General features: G+C 36.5%; 2 protein-coding genes across 9 annotated transcripts in view; both read left to right on the top strand.

The window, feature by feature from the left end:
* LOC108129539 (potassium voltage-gated channel protein Shaker) overlaps positions 1 to 13,845 on the top strand; it is a 159,310-nt gene that overhangs the window by 64,541 nt on the left and 80,924 nt on the right. The window contains exon 1 of one of the 8 annotated variants that reach the window (XM_017247694.3): positions 4,110 to 4,216. The exons of the other annotated variants lie outside the window; for them this stretch is intronic. Within the exon in view, the coding sequence (XP_017103183.2) occupies positions 4,170 to 4,216 (47 nt within the window). The 5' untranslated portion in view covers positions 4,110 to 4,169. Of the gene's footprint in view, positions 1 to 4,109; positions 4,217 to 13,845 lie in introns of those variants that run through there. 8 annotated transcript variants of the gene reach the window in all.
* LOC138925512 (uncharacterized) lies at positions 12,276 to 13,766 on the top strand. The gene has a single exon (XM_070277086.1). It carries the CDS (start codon positions 12,330 to 12,332, stop codon positions 13,764 to 13,766), a length of 1,437 nt encoding a protein of 478 aa, XP_070133187.1. The 5' UTR covers positions 12,276 to 12,329.

Below are 13,845 nucleotides of genomic sequence, written 5' to 3'. Positions count from 1 at the left end.
TGAGCAACAAATGCCGAAAAGCCGAATGACTTTCGTAGTTCAGTCGCTGCTTCTAGCTCTGCCTCGGTCGCTGCCTCGGCCGCTGCCACTGCTTCTGCTGCAGTCGACGGCAACGTTGCCTGTTGAAATTTTCGAAAATTCAGCGCATTGGAAGTTCGAAAAGCGGAAAAGCTTTATGGAAATGCTTTTCAAACTACAACTTTTTCCTAAAAGCTTTTTTTCCACAAAAAAAAATCTGATTTTTCAAAAACTTAAGTTCCCCGCAATTTTCAAATTTTCCTAGAGGGCGCTATGGTGTGTAAACTTTGTGACGTCACTGTGCGACCTAGTGATTGACCTTTGGCAAGCTCATTGACGTCATCAACGGAAAGCAGAAAGCTTCACCTCGATCTACGATAGTTGGGAAAATAGAAATGGTGAAAAGCGCGTGGAACACACACATCACTGACGTCACAGTTGCCCCAAAAGTTACTGCATTGTGTCAATGTCCTTTGGAAACAGGAAAAAAAATGATAAATATGGAAAGGACTAATCTGGGCGAAAAGAGGTCATAAGGTCACTGCGACTGTGACGTCAGGAAGGGAGCATCAATCATAAAAAGGAATTTTGAACTTGAAATATTTCTAAGAGGAAATTTCTAGTTTTGATAAATTATTTATAAAGTTAAGGGTTTTAAGATATTTTAAAAATATTTATTAAAATTTAACAGTTTGTTAAAGTAAGTTTTAAGACAACATATATTTTATTTTAAAGTCAAAGAGTTCTAAAATCTATTTGAACTTTTAAACTAAAGAGCCTCTTATTATAAATTAGTTATACATCTTAGCTACTAAAATCCTGTTGAAATATTTAAACTTCTATACTAATTCTTAAATTTATTTTCTCTTTCTTTGTAGGTGAGTAACTCTTAAAATTCTTTCAAAATTAAAGTGTCTACAAGTTAATGCCAAGCCAAGGTTTGAGTTTTTAAATATTGAAACTAAAACCATTCATAGTTTTTTTTCCCATCATCACTTAATCAATCATCTAATTGAAATCAATCATACCTTGATAAAAAAATATTAAGCCAGCTTATGATCCATCAACAGTGCTGATTGTTTAAAATAATTTCCGTAAAAAAACTTATGTATTTCCACATCAATTCTTGTTACTCATTCGAAACGTTTTTCGAGGGAAAATCAACGGCAATCAATCGGCAAATGAAAGGCAATGCCAGGAATCGGGTATTGTGAAAATGCATTAAAAATGTTTCTCTCGAGCCAAATTACCGCCCCCCCAACGCCACCCACTTGGTGGCCATATATTTGTTGTTATATATAGACATCTTCTAGGGGGTATTATTAGTCGAAAAGTATAGGGTTTTTGGTCGCTTTAGTTGGGAGACATGGCAATTATTTGGATAAGTTCTTATTAAGTTTGAAAAGCTAACCTCAGGGGCATTTTAAGTAAAAATTATGAGAAGCGTGGAGAAGGGCGTTGTTCTTTTACGATAAAAATTATGAGAAGCATGGTGGAGCTTCCTCTAATGAAATTATGAAATACTCTAGAATTTATAGCTCACCATAGTTAAGTTGTGGAACCTTATTCCAGGGTATTGTAAGACTCTATATACTCGTTGCTGACCTTCCCACTTTTTCTTCGATCGTTTTCAGAGTAAAACACTCGTTTTTTTATGGGTTCTTGTGTTTTTTGTGATTCTCTGGCTGTGAATTTTCTTTTTAAACAAATAAAGAGGCGCATTAAAAACGATATTGTCGACAATTGACGAAAACAGGGCCAGTCAGCCAAGCAGCCTAGAAACAGATTCTTTACGCAATCTTTTCTTTCTCGTGAGTGAAATGAAAATGAAAATGAAAAACGAGAGAAGGTCGCCACCCACCCCACCTCCCTCTGTCTTGCCTGAAGTCTGAAGCTGAAGCTGAGGCTGAAGTGGCGCTATTAAACGCATTTATATATTAAGTGTAAAAATGTTTGTTATTTTTGTTTTGTTATTTTCCCATTCATCCTCATACTCAACCATAGACCAGCATCCTCATCATTCGGTTGCTGTTTTCTATCTTATGGATACAAATATACAATATTTATGATTAACTGAAATTGTGCAGGAACTGCAATTTGCAATTGCGTCGATTGAAAAAACACTTTGTACAATTTCCTCCTCCAGAGACTATTTAATGAAATAAAATTGTATAAAATATTTTTAGAGGAATGGAAAGTATCTAAAGTCTCCTTTCCTGACTTCGATTTTTGGGGTTGCATGTCATTTGTGTAATCAATACTCTTCCACAAACATTGTTTGCTTATTATTATTATTTTTGGTATATCCTTTACCTCCACTTGTTGCCATTTAATGTATTTGTTTTTTTTTGGGGAGGTAGGAGAATCTTTCCAAGGCCGAGGCCATCCCCTTTCAACCAGAGATGCAATTCGAGAATGGTTCACAAGGCTCTTGGCCATGGCACTAAGTGATTGGTTAATGTTTTTGGCCAAAATGCTATTGCTTATGGGGAGAGCTTATCATAGAAAATAATTCTATACTCTAAGATTGTAATTAGAGTGATTTAAGGTGATATATTTAATTCAAAAAAGTATGTTTTTTGGAATTTTGTTGAATTATCCTATAATTAGCCTGCATAAACGCATTTTTAGACTGTTGTTTCTTTGGGTCGTTGCTGGCCGTTGACGTTGCAAACAATTTGCGTGAAAAACACTTTTCCCACACACTCGTAAATACATTTGGAAGCCCACTCACTTATATTTGAATACTCAGACGGGCATTCATATTAATTTGAGTACAGTGGTTAATGGTCATGAGGGAATAATTGGTTTAAAATGTGTTTTTATTCAAAATTGTATTAGGTCTAAGCATAGCTGGGTTTCTCGACTATATGATACCCGGTACTATAGTCTTAAATTCTTTAAAAATATTTAAAAAGGCCTGAATTTTAATATTTCGAACCCCAAAGTTTGGGTTTTAGGATTTAAAAGTCTCTAACATTTATACCTTCATATCCTAATACATATCCTTCTTCTATAGTTATCACTGTACTAGGATTTGTACATAGGCTGGATTTGTTGGCTTCGCAGCTGCTGCTTGCCTCGCTGCTGGCGTCTGCGTTGACGTAGACGCCGGCAGAGTGCGAGGCCTGCCAGCAGAGCGATCTTCAGTAACGCGCACGCCGGTGATCGCTTCGCACTTGTTTCACCAAAAAAAAAAAAAATACAAAATAACAACAAAAAGTTGTTAATTTATAAAAAAAATACAAATCTTTTCAAGTGTATTATTATTGTTATTTGGAGTTTTAGATATATATATTTTTTTGTCAGTGTATGTGTTGAAATAATAATCAAAATTTGATTGGAAAAAAAAGCATTTTTTAATAATCGAGTGAAAGAAAATGAAAATTATGTGAAAAGTGTCGCGTTGGTCGTTTTTTTTTCTGTTTTTGTTTTTGTTGTCATACCTCTTGATGACGTCGCCGATCTTTTGTCTCTTTTTTACTCTGGCCCCCCCTCCCCTCTCGGTTTCTGTCTCTGTCACACACACAGTCACTCAAAAAAAATTATTTTTTTGAAATTCATATATTTTTTTAAATGTTGTTGTTTTTTTTGTTGTTGTGTGGTGCGTCGCGTTGGAAAATGTGAAAAATGTGTGCGACAACTGTGTGGCACCCGCCTCCACCACCCCCTGCTGTCCTGCATCTCGGCCGGCGTCTCTGTCGCTGTGTGTGTGTGTGAAAAAAAAGGCGGCCAGCAAAAAACAAAAAAAAATAAAAACAAAAAAGTGAAAAATAAATGAAAATTGTTTCGTTTCATTTCTTTTGTCATTTGAATATAAATAAATATATATCTAGACGTCTGTCTATTTGTCGCCCCCCTGCAACTTCCCTCTCTGTCTGCCCCCTTGTCTCACTCGCTCTCGCACGTCTCTGTTTATATATATGTATATATTCACATATCGGCTGATCTATATCCGACCCACCACCGACTGACCGGCTATATGCGTATATGTGTCGCCACAGTCTTAAGTGTTTCCCCCAAATACACGGCGAAAAAAACCGATAATAAAAACATCCATCCAAAAAGGAAACAAAAAAAATAAAAAAAACTCCATTACGTCGTATACAGTGAGAGAAAAGGTGGAGTAGGTTGATGAATGGATCGCCTGCATGGCCCACATCACGACGACGCACGGCAGCTTAAGCCAAGCGCCAAGGTAAGCGCCGCCCCACAGTACCTGCTCTGCCGCTGCCATTGCCATCGCCGTTGACGTTGACGTTGACGTCGTTGCGGATGCCGCTGCCTCAGCCGACACCTCAGCCGCTATACCGCCTCTGCTGCTGTTGCGCTGCCAAAGACTTTCTTTCTTTATGTTTTTTTTTCATGTGTATGGGTGTGTTTTTTTTTTAGAAGGAGTTTCTATTACTTTCTTAACTAATCCGGGTTTTTGAGAAAACTGATTTTTTTTTTAAATAAAAAACAGTATAGAAATTCTTTAAATATTTTTAAATGGAAACTATTTCTTTAAACTTACTTACTGAAGACTGAAAACCCAAAGAAATTAATTGGGAATATGGCTTCTTGTATGTATTTTTCTTCTTTATAAGAGAAGGAAAATATTCTTAAAAGAAAATCTTAAAATCTAAATATTCTTCTTTATTTTTAGAAGGATATATAGACCTATTTAAATAGTAATTTTAAGATAATAGTTAATTTTTCTAATATTTTTAAAACAAGGTACATATTAGCTTAAAAGGCAAAGATCCTGATGAGTTTGATGGATTTCGTTAATATATTCATAGAACAAACATATGTAGATCTCCATATAGTTTTAAAATAATATTGAAGCTAAAAACTAACTTTAAGAATTTCAACAAAATTTTAAAAAATTTTCTAAGTTTTAAAACTAAGTATATAAAGTAAAAACATAATTCTTTTTCTTATATTTCTTATCTTTCCCTCATTTATCTTATGCCTATTGTCTTCTGTAGCCTCTCTTCTATGCTCATTTTTTTTTTGCACTTTCTTCTTTTGTTCTGCACGCGTTTCTTCAAAATTTATATATTTTTTGTTTCTGTTGTTTTTCCATTTTTCATTTTTCATTCTGCATTTAAATTGGATTTTATTATTTTCTAAATATTTACTTTGGAGCGAGAATTTTTGCATTTACGACTCGACTCGGCCCGGGTCGTTAGCCAGGCCGGTATGGAGAACGTCAGCAGGTGCCAGACGTTTTTCTCTGCCCAAAATTATTCAAAAATATTCGAATAATTACTTGTATTTGTGGTTATTTTTCTGGTTAGCCTCGAAACAAAAAAAAACAATGAAATACTTATGTTTTTTTATGTTTCAACTGCCAATCATCGATTGGCTTATTAACGTGGCCCAAAAGCTCATATGCCAAGAAGAAAGTGAAAGACAGGTGCTGATTATTAAGAAAAAAAAAAAAGAGGGTTTCAACCTTGACTGGGACTTAAAATGCGCTAACAAGTGCGCTCCCATGTCTCCTGGGTCTTAGCCATAATTTCTCTGGCACTAGCCCTCTCTTTCGGCCACTCTGTTTAACCCAATGGCTGTCTCTTTCTAGCCCTTCTCTGGGTCAGTGTGGCAGTGTTTCTCTCTCTCTGTCACTCTCTCGTATTCTCTCGCATTTCCGGCTTAGGTTAAAGCCAAGGTTCAACCCGTTTGAAAATTAAATTAGAAAAGAGGCATGTTTTGGTTTTTTTTTTAAGAATATTCAATACTCTTTTTAAGTTTAATATTTTTAGTATTTTAAAAGTTAATTTAAGCTACAAATCTTAATTTTTAGTTAATAATATAAGAGTATTTAAGTTTTTTTAACTACAGTTATTCACAAAACCCTGTTAAGTTGTAAAACCAAAATTTTATTTGAGGAAAATCCAATTTAAAATATATTTTATTTTTAAGAAAACCCCATTTTCAAATAATGCCCAATACCCCTTGGAAAAGTTAAGAGAAATATGTCAATTGCCGATCGTTGGAGGCTTTTTGAAACCAATACGAGTACCACCACAACCAGAAAAGAAACCACCCACTACCACCCACTGTAGCTGTGAATTTGTCGGACCGGAACGGTGGTGCACTTTCAAGTGGCGCGCGCGCCCGTTAACATCGCCTTCCACATAGAAATACTAGATAGAATTGATATATCCTACGGATAACGGTATATATATGTTAGCCCCAACGGAACCACCGGAACCATTCGTGCGTCGCGAGGGTGGCATAAAAATTCACAAAACTGGTGTCTGGAATTATGCATGCGGCGCCCACTGTGCGCTCGCCAGCAGAGATGCGTCACAAGAAGAAGAGGTAGAGACGACCGAAGCCGGCAGATATTTTTCTATCCGGATATCTTCCGGATACTTCACACTCCACCACATAATCTTCTCGATCTTCCCCCTCTCGTCCCCTTCTATAATCTTCTATTTATTTTGTTTTTTCAACTTGATTTTTTTTTCCATTGTGTGTGCTTGTGTTGTGTTTTTAAATTAAAATTTGAATTTGTAAAAAAAATTAATTAAAAATGGCAAACGAATCGAAATGGAATCAAAATATGGGCCCACCAGGCAAAAGCAATTTGTCATGCAGGATAATTTTCAAATGATGTAAATATGTGTCACTTAAGTTACCAATTTAATGGAAAAAATTAATTTATTCAAGTAATAACTAATCAGTAGAAAGATAACAAGATGCTTGGTGAGTTGTATTGGCTTGGTAGTTGTTGTTTTAGTTGTGAGATTCTAAATAAAAAAGCTTGAAAAGTTACATGGCAAACGTGTTTATTTTTATGAAAAAAAAAAAAAAAAAAAAAAATTGAAATTAATAAATAAAAACAGCGCCCTCCTCCTCGATTCTCATAGGTGGCACTTAAGCAGCGCCAAAAAATTAAATAAAAAAAAATTAAATTCCTTTTTTTTTTGGAAAATAATTTATAAATTCATTAAAATTAATAAATAAAAACAGCGCCCTCCTCCTCGATTCTCATAGGTGGCACTTAAGCAGCGCCAAAAAATTAAATAAAAAAAATTAAATTCCATTTTTTTTTGGAAAATAATTTATAAATTCATTAAAATTAATAAATAAAAACAGCGCCCTCCTCCTCGATTCTCATAGGTGGCACTTAAGCAGCGCCAAAAAATTAACAAAAAAAATTAAATTCCATTTTTTTTTTGGAAAATAATTTATAAATTAATAAATAAAAACAGCGCCCTCCTTCTCGATTCTCATAGGTGGCACTTAAGCAGCGCCAAAAAATTAAATATAAAAAATTAAATTCCATTTTTTTTGGAAAATAATTTTTAAATTCATTAAAATTAATTAATAAAAACAGCGCCCTCCTCCTCGATTCTCATAGGTGGCACTTAAGCAGCATCCAAAAGAAACAAATGTTGGGTTTTTTGTAAAATAACCCTTACCCCCTTAAACCCAACGTTATGGATTAAAGTCTAAAAATATTCTTAAAGAATAGAAAAGCCAACAAATCTTTAAGAATGACACATTTAAATAAATGTGAAATCACAGTCTTGGCTTTGATTTGTAAGAAATGCCCAAAAGTTAGCCCAAAGTTCTGGGCCCAGTTGAAGTGGCAAAAAGCGGATATGTTAAGCGGCACGAAAGAATCCCATCAACTCACACTTCATTTAGCCCCCTCTCTTTCTAGCCCCATGCCAGCTGTCTCTTTCGTGCTCGGTTTGTGGGGCATTTGTGTTCCTTTGATTGCCGCAACCTTGACGTGAAGCGGAAATATTTGTCCAGCACTTTTCGTCTTTAGTTTTTGGTTCTTTGTGTGTTGGTTTCTTTTTATTTTTTTGTGTTATTTTTTCTTGATTTTTTGTAGCTTTTTTTTTAATTGATTTGCTTTTGTTTGGTAGTCCCTTTTCGCCTTCACCGTGGCCCTGACCAGTTAGTACACTTCCTCACTCCTTACTTTCACAATACTTTCCTACACACACACATACACATATAAAGTTAATTTCTTTGACTTTCACGCAGTGTGTTCTTTTATTTTATTTTTTTCTTGTATTTTGTGGCCAGAATATAAGAATGCCATCAATTTTGTTATTTTTAGCATGCAAATCGTTATTGTCAGCCTTCGGGGAATATTAAGGGGTGTAGTGAGGGTGACGGGGTAAGAGGTCATGGGTCTTGAGATTCATATTCATCCATCAGATCTCCAGCTGGGTCAGACATATAAACGCGCAGCATCTGTGAAATGCAATTCCATAATGCATTCGTGGGTGGTCCTCCCCCCCAAACAACAACAAAAAATAGAAAAATTTCTTTGTTTGTTTTTTCTTCTTATTTTTAATGATTTTTTTTTGGTTAACTCTATTTTTGTTGTTGTTGTTGTAGAACAGACTGTGGCAAAAATTTGATCAATAATATTTTGGAGTAGCAGTGACCCCGCTTTGTGCCTCACGTGCCACGAATGCTTATTAGCCTCCATGGTTTCGGAGCTTTCACTGAAAAATAAAATCAAAAGAAAAAATAGAAAACGAAAAGAAATAAAATAAAAAAAAAGTATATCTTATGCAATTTTCAAGACCAAATGGACTGGACTTGTATAATAAAAAAGAAAATCCATAAAAAGCACATTTTATTAAAAAATAAATAATTTTTCCATGTGTTTTACGTAGTTTCCACATGGTGGCATGGCATGCAAAGCTTTCTGCCTCCCCCCATTGCCACCCTTTGGGGGCAATTTGCATGGCAACACACACAAAAAAAAATGAACAGAAAATGAAAATGAAAATATAGAGACGACCATGATCCATGGTCCAACATTGCGTATGCGTCATATGCTCAATGTTGTTCTGTGTTCCCTTTTGCCGACAAATTGCAGTCACACATGCAACTCACTTTGAATTTCATTCCACACCCAACGGCAGCGGCAACAATTGTCCTTCGTCCTGTATCTGCCCCCCCTTTACACCCCTTCCACCAGATCTCTGGTTTAAAATTTAAATTTCTATCCAATATGCCTTGAAATTGGATTAATTATTTGGATTACCATTATTCCTTAAAGTCAGTGAGGCATATTTATTGGACTCATATAGTATAGGAAGTATAATGCCAGAGAGGATATGGATCTGCAATGATTGGTGGTGGGGCGGGTTGGGCCAAAAACCAGGAAGAAAAGGCTTTCGCAACCTCTGGCCTCCGAGGTCAGGCTGGAAATAATTTACCAGTCAGCTGCTTTCATTACACAGCAAGAAAAGTGATGGAGAAAGTGTGTTTTATTCAAATAATTAAGGGTTTTCTATGGTGTTTTATAAATATTAAGTATACGTAATACGTAAGTCTTTAAAGAATAGTATGTATAGGTATGATTTCTTTTGGGATTATTATGGTCTTGAAGTAAAGATTATATCTGTTTTACTTTTAATATTATTCTTTATTGAAAATACTCATAATTTTCTCTTATTTTGAAATATTACGTATACGTCTTTATGTCAACGCTTTACGTTTACGTTATATGACAAAAATAACTCTTTTTTAAGAATTTCTGTGGATATTTCTACGTAAAAAAGTCAATAAGTTGTACTTAATTATAAAATTGGGAACATTTCCCATTAAAGTCCAAGAAATAATATGAAATCTAAAATATTACGTATACGCATTACGTAAGCCACTAAAGAATATTACGTATAAGTATAATCTCTTTTAGGATTTTGATGATCTTGATCTGTATTACATTTTATATTCTTTTAGTATTATTCTTGAATGCAAATATATTTAATTCTGTCTTATATTAAAAACTATTGCGTATGCGTCTTTACGTTACGTAAAATACTCTATTTAATACATGCTTTTGATAAAGATTGAGTGGAAAAATAAATAAGTAGTACATTTGTAGATAATTGGAAACCGTCCCCATTAAAGTACCTGCACGAAGATATATGTATATAAAGACATATTACGTATACGTATTACGTATGACGTAAACGTAATTTTATTGAATAAATGGTAACTTTGTATGAAAAATAATGTTTTTGTAATCAATAGCTCCAAAATGGGATTAATATGCCTTGTATATGTACTAATTTAACTGGAAAATTTAATATATATAATATAATAATGGATATCAAAGTATACGTCTTACGTATAACTGATATAATTTTTTTGAGAAATTACCTTTTTGAAGGACCACCTCCTTAGTTTCTTTCCGTGTTCAATTGCTGCCTCTCTGCACACACATTAACATTAATCGTCATACACACTCACACACACACGTATATAGTGACGCATATAGGGACACGTACACTCATACACTGAAAGTGTTACGAAACGAAAGAGGCAGAAAAAGAGCCAAGAAGCAAAACAAACTGAAACGAAAATGACGAACGCGACAACGACAAGGAGAACGACAATTCCGCGACTGCGGCAACGAACGGACTCGAACTCGAAGCCGAATTGAAATGTTCTGCTCGGCTGACAGCCACTTACACTCATACACTCACATACTCATACTCATACTCATACTCATACTCATACACTAACATTCATAAACAGAAGCATTCACTCTCACAGCCGGAGTTCACGAGCTTTGGCCTTTTGTTGTTTTTGTGAGTTGAGTTAAAGACGCGCTGCCAGGATACAATGGTGGGCAAAAAAATAGCATTTTAATTGGGTTTTTTTTTTAGGTTTTAATTAGTTAAATTATTGAAGGTTTTTATTGATTTTAAAGAGTTTATTTTGAAGGGAAAATTTTACTTAGGAAGTGTACTTTCTTTTATAGTTTTTGTTTGTTTCAAGCTCGAATTTTTTCTTAAAAAAAAGAATAGGGCTTTAGAATAGGATATATAGAATAGGAATAAAGAATAGGAATATAAAATATAAAAAAACTGAATAATATTAAAATAATAATTAGAAAAACACACATTTTTCCTTTAAAAAACTTTAAAAATATTGAAACTTTAACCCTTTTTCTACAATTTCGAACACAACTGTTTTAGTTTCCTTTTGTGTCTGTGTGAGGTCCTGTTAGTTTGTTTTTTCTCTGCCTACATGTGTGTGCCAGTGGCTGTGTGTGTGTGTGTGTGCCATCTGCAGCATTTAGTTAAGTTAAGCAATGAAGTGAACCCAACTGAACCGAAACTGGCCGAAATTGAAACGACGACAACAGCGATGAGGAATCGTTGCCATGCTTATACTAAAAAAAAAAGGATATATGCATATGTATGTGTGAGTGTGCTGATTCAAGTGGTGCTGCTGGCTTAGATTTCTGGCCGATTGTTTGCTTTCCCACCTCCCCCCCCTCCCTTGCCAGCTCTGAATTCGGAATTTTTGGCTTTTTTTTTTTTTTTTTTTTTTTGGTTTCTGGCGAATAGTTTGTCCTGGCCAGCCAGCCAGGAAGCCAGTTAACAGAGCTCTCTCTCTCTCTCTCTTTCTCTCTCTCCCCTTCTAGTGTGTGTGTGTGTGTGTGTATGCGTGTGGCAACTTCGGCGGTGCTAGTGGCATTGCTGCTGCTGCTGCTGCTACTGCTTGTGCTGCTGCTGCTGGTGGCTTCCAGCATTGTCAACAACGCGGCACAAAGTTCATACAATTGTGACACGCGGCGCGTTAAGCACGTGGCTCTGACTGATAACACACACACTAAAAATATATCTCTATAAATATTAAATACTATATATATATATATATTATATTCTTAAAAAAGAAATTTAAAAAAATAATAAGAAAGAAACTAAATTTTTTTTCAAGTGCCCTCATAAGTAGGCAATGGATCTTTAAGTGCCGTTTGTGTCTGTGTCCTGATAACAGTTTTTATTGCTAATTTTTTGTTAAAGTGTTGTTATGTTAAAAATCAACTAAAAATCATCTATAAAAAATAGTGCGATTAGCTAACTGCTAAGTCATAAGCATAACCATTCAAAAAAGTGAGTGCATTCAACTTGCAACTTGGATGCCTTCCAGCTAAACCTCCTCCCTACCCTCCTCTCAGAAAAAAAACTGATTTACTTTAGTGCTTTAGACGAGAAGAAGCTACAACAAAAAATGAGAAAAAAATTAACAAAAAAAGCAATAAGCTAATTAAGTTTAAAAATTGGAAAAAGGGTTGCCACGACTAGGCAAAAATATTGAAAAATAATAAAGTTTAATTCATAAAACAGCAAACTTTTTATAAAAATAAACTAGAAAATATTTATTTTAATAATTAAAACCATAAAAAATAAATAAAAAAACTTAAAAACTTAATAACTTAAGTTTTAAAAGCTAAAAAACAAAATGACTCATAAACCATAAAGTTAAATTTTAAATTAAAAACCTTAAATAAAAAATAAAATCTTAAAAAAAAAAACACTACAATGAGTAGCAACAATGGCAACGATCAACAGCAACAACAACAACCACCAAAATCCACAACAACAACAACAACAATAACCGGAAATGAGTCCGGCACTGGAACCGGATCCGGATCCGGAGCTGGATCTGGCCTGCGTCCTGCCACAGCACCAGCTCGTACTGGTGGAATTACCAACAACAACAACAATAATAACAACGATGGGGCAACAACCAGCACTGCCAGCATGTACAGGGTGAACTTGCAACATCAGCCCAGCAGCAATATCAACAATAATGGAGGTGCCAGCAACACTGCCAGTAATAATAATCATCATGAGAGCCACACGACCGGAAGTACCGCCACCTTGGTGGTCAATACCAGCTCCACGCCAGCGGCGACTGGAGGTGGAAGTGCCACAACCACTGCGAGTTCCAGCAACAACAACCACATCTATGTGAATCCCCATAGCTATGATAGCAGCACTACGGGCAGTGTTAGTGGCTCCACGGCGGTGATGATGCCACTGCCCGTGGCAGCAGCACCAACAACAACAGGGGGAGGAGGTGGAGGAGCAACATCCGCAGCAACAACAACAGCATCAGATGCCTCACAGCAACATCCATTGGGAGCGATCAGTAGAACCGGAAACGGTAATGGAACTAGCACTGGAACTGGCACTGTAACCTGCACCGGAACTGGAGCTGGAACTGGCACCTCCACCTCCACAACCCTGAGTACCCTGAACACATATCTCTTTCCCTGCGGCGCCGATTCCGCCAGCAGTTGCGATCTGGACAGCAACTTCAGCCAGATGCTGGACGCGGGAGGCAGTAGCTCCCTCAGTCATCAGTCCACCGCTCCCGTGGGCCTCGGCCTGGGCGTCCAGCTGGGCCTCGGTTTCGTCAACAGCCGTCGCCGGATCAGACGCCTGTTCGGCGTGGGCGGCGGGGACTTTCAGCAATCGCCCGGCACGCCCACGCCGTATGCGGCCGCCCTGCGACGCCGCAGCTCCCAGCTGATGCAGTTGACCAAGAAACGGGAAAAGGAGCTGGAGGATCTGGAGCAGCAGCAGCGAATAGCAACAGTGGCCTCGGCAAATGCCGCATTCTTGGAGCGTCGCGAACAGCAGTTGCAACAGCAACAACAACAACAGTTGCATCTTCAACTCCAACAGCAGCAACAGCAGACGCAGTTCATCGGCTTCAATCCTCTCCAAGCGGAAGCGGGTAAAAAGAAGAAGAAAAAGCCGCCAGGACCACCGGCCCAGGCCAGGCAACAGTCGTCGAGAACTATGGAGGATCCGCTGATGAATCGTCCTCGCAAAAATACGCCCTCGTCGAACAAGAAGAAGGACAAGAATCTGGAGAATCCCTATGAGAAGTACCAACTACCATTCCAGAAAAAAAAAAAAAAGCACCCAAAGCTCTCAAGCCACTTACGCCTTAAAAATCACTCTTAATATTATAAATTTTTTAAAAAATAAGAACATTTTTAAGCTTAAGAATAAATGCTTTTCATGATTTGTTTTCTAAAAGCGC

This window comes from Drosophila bipectinata, chromosome XL (assembly GCF_030179905.1).
Source record: "Drosophila bipectinata strain 14024-0381.07 chromosome XL, DbipHiC1v2, whole genome shotgun sequence".
Classification (NCBI taxonomy): domain Eukaryota; kingdom Metazoa; phylum Arthropoda; class Insecta; order Diptera; family Drosophilidae; genus Drosophila; species Drosophila bipectinata.
This window is presented reverse-complemented; position numbering and strand designations above follow the sequence as displayed.

What these genes read in the sequence shown, in the direction of transcription:
- LOC138925512 (XM_070277086.1), top strand. Translation starts at nt 12,330, where the DNA reads ATGAGTAGCAACAATGGCAACGATCAACAGCAACAACAACAACCACCA.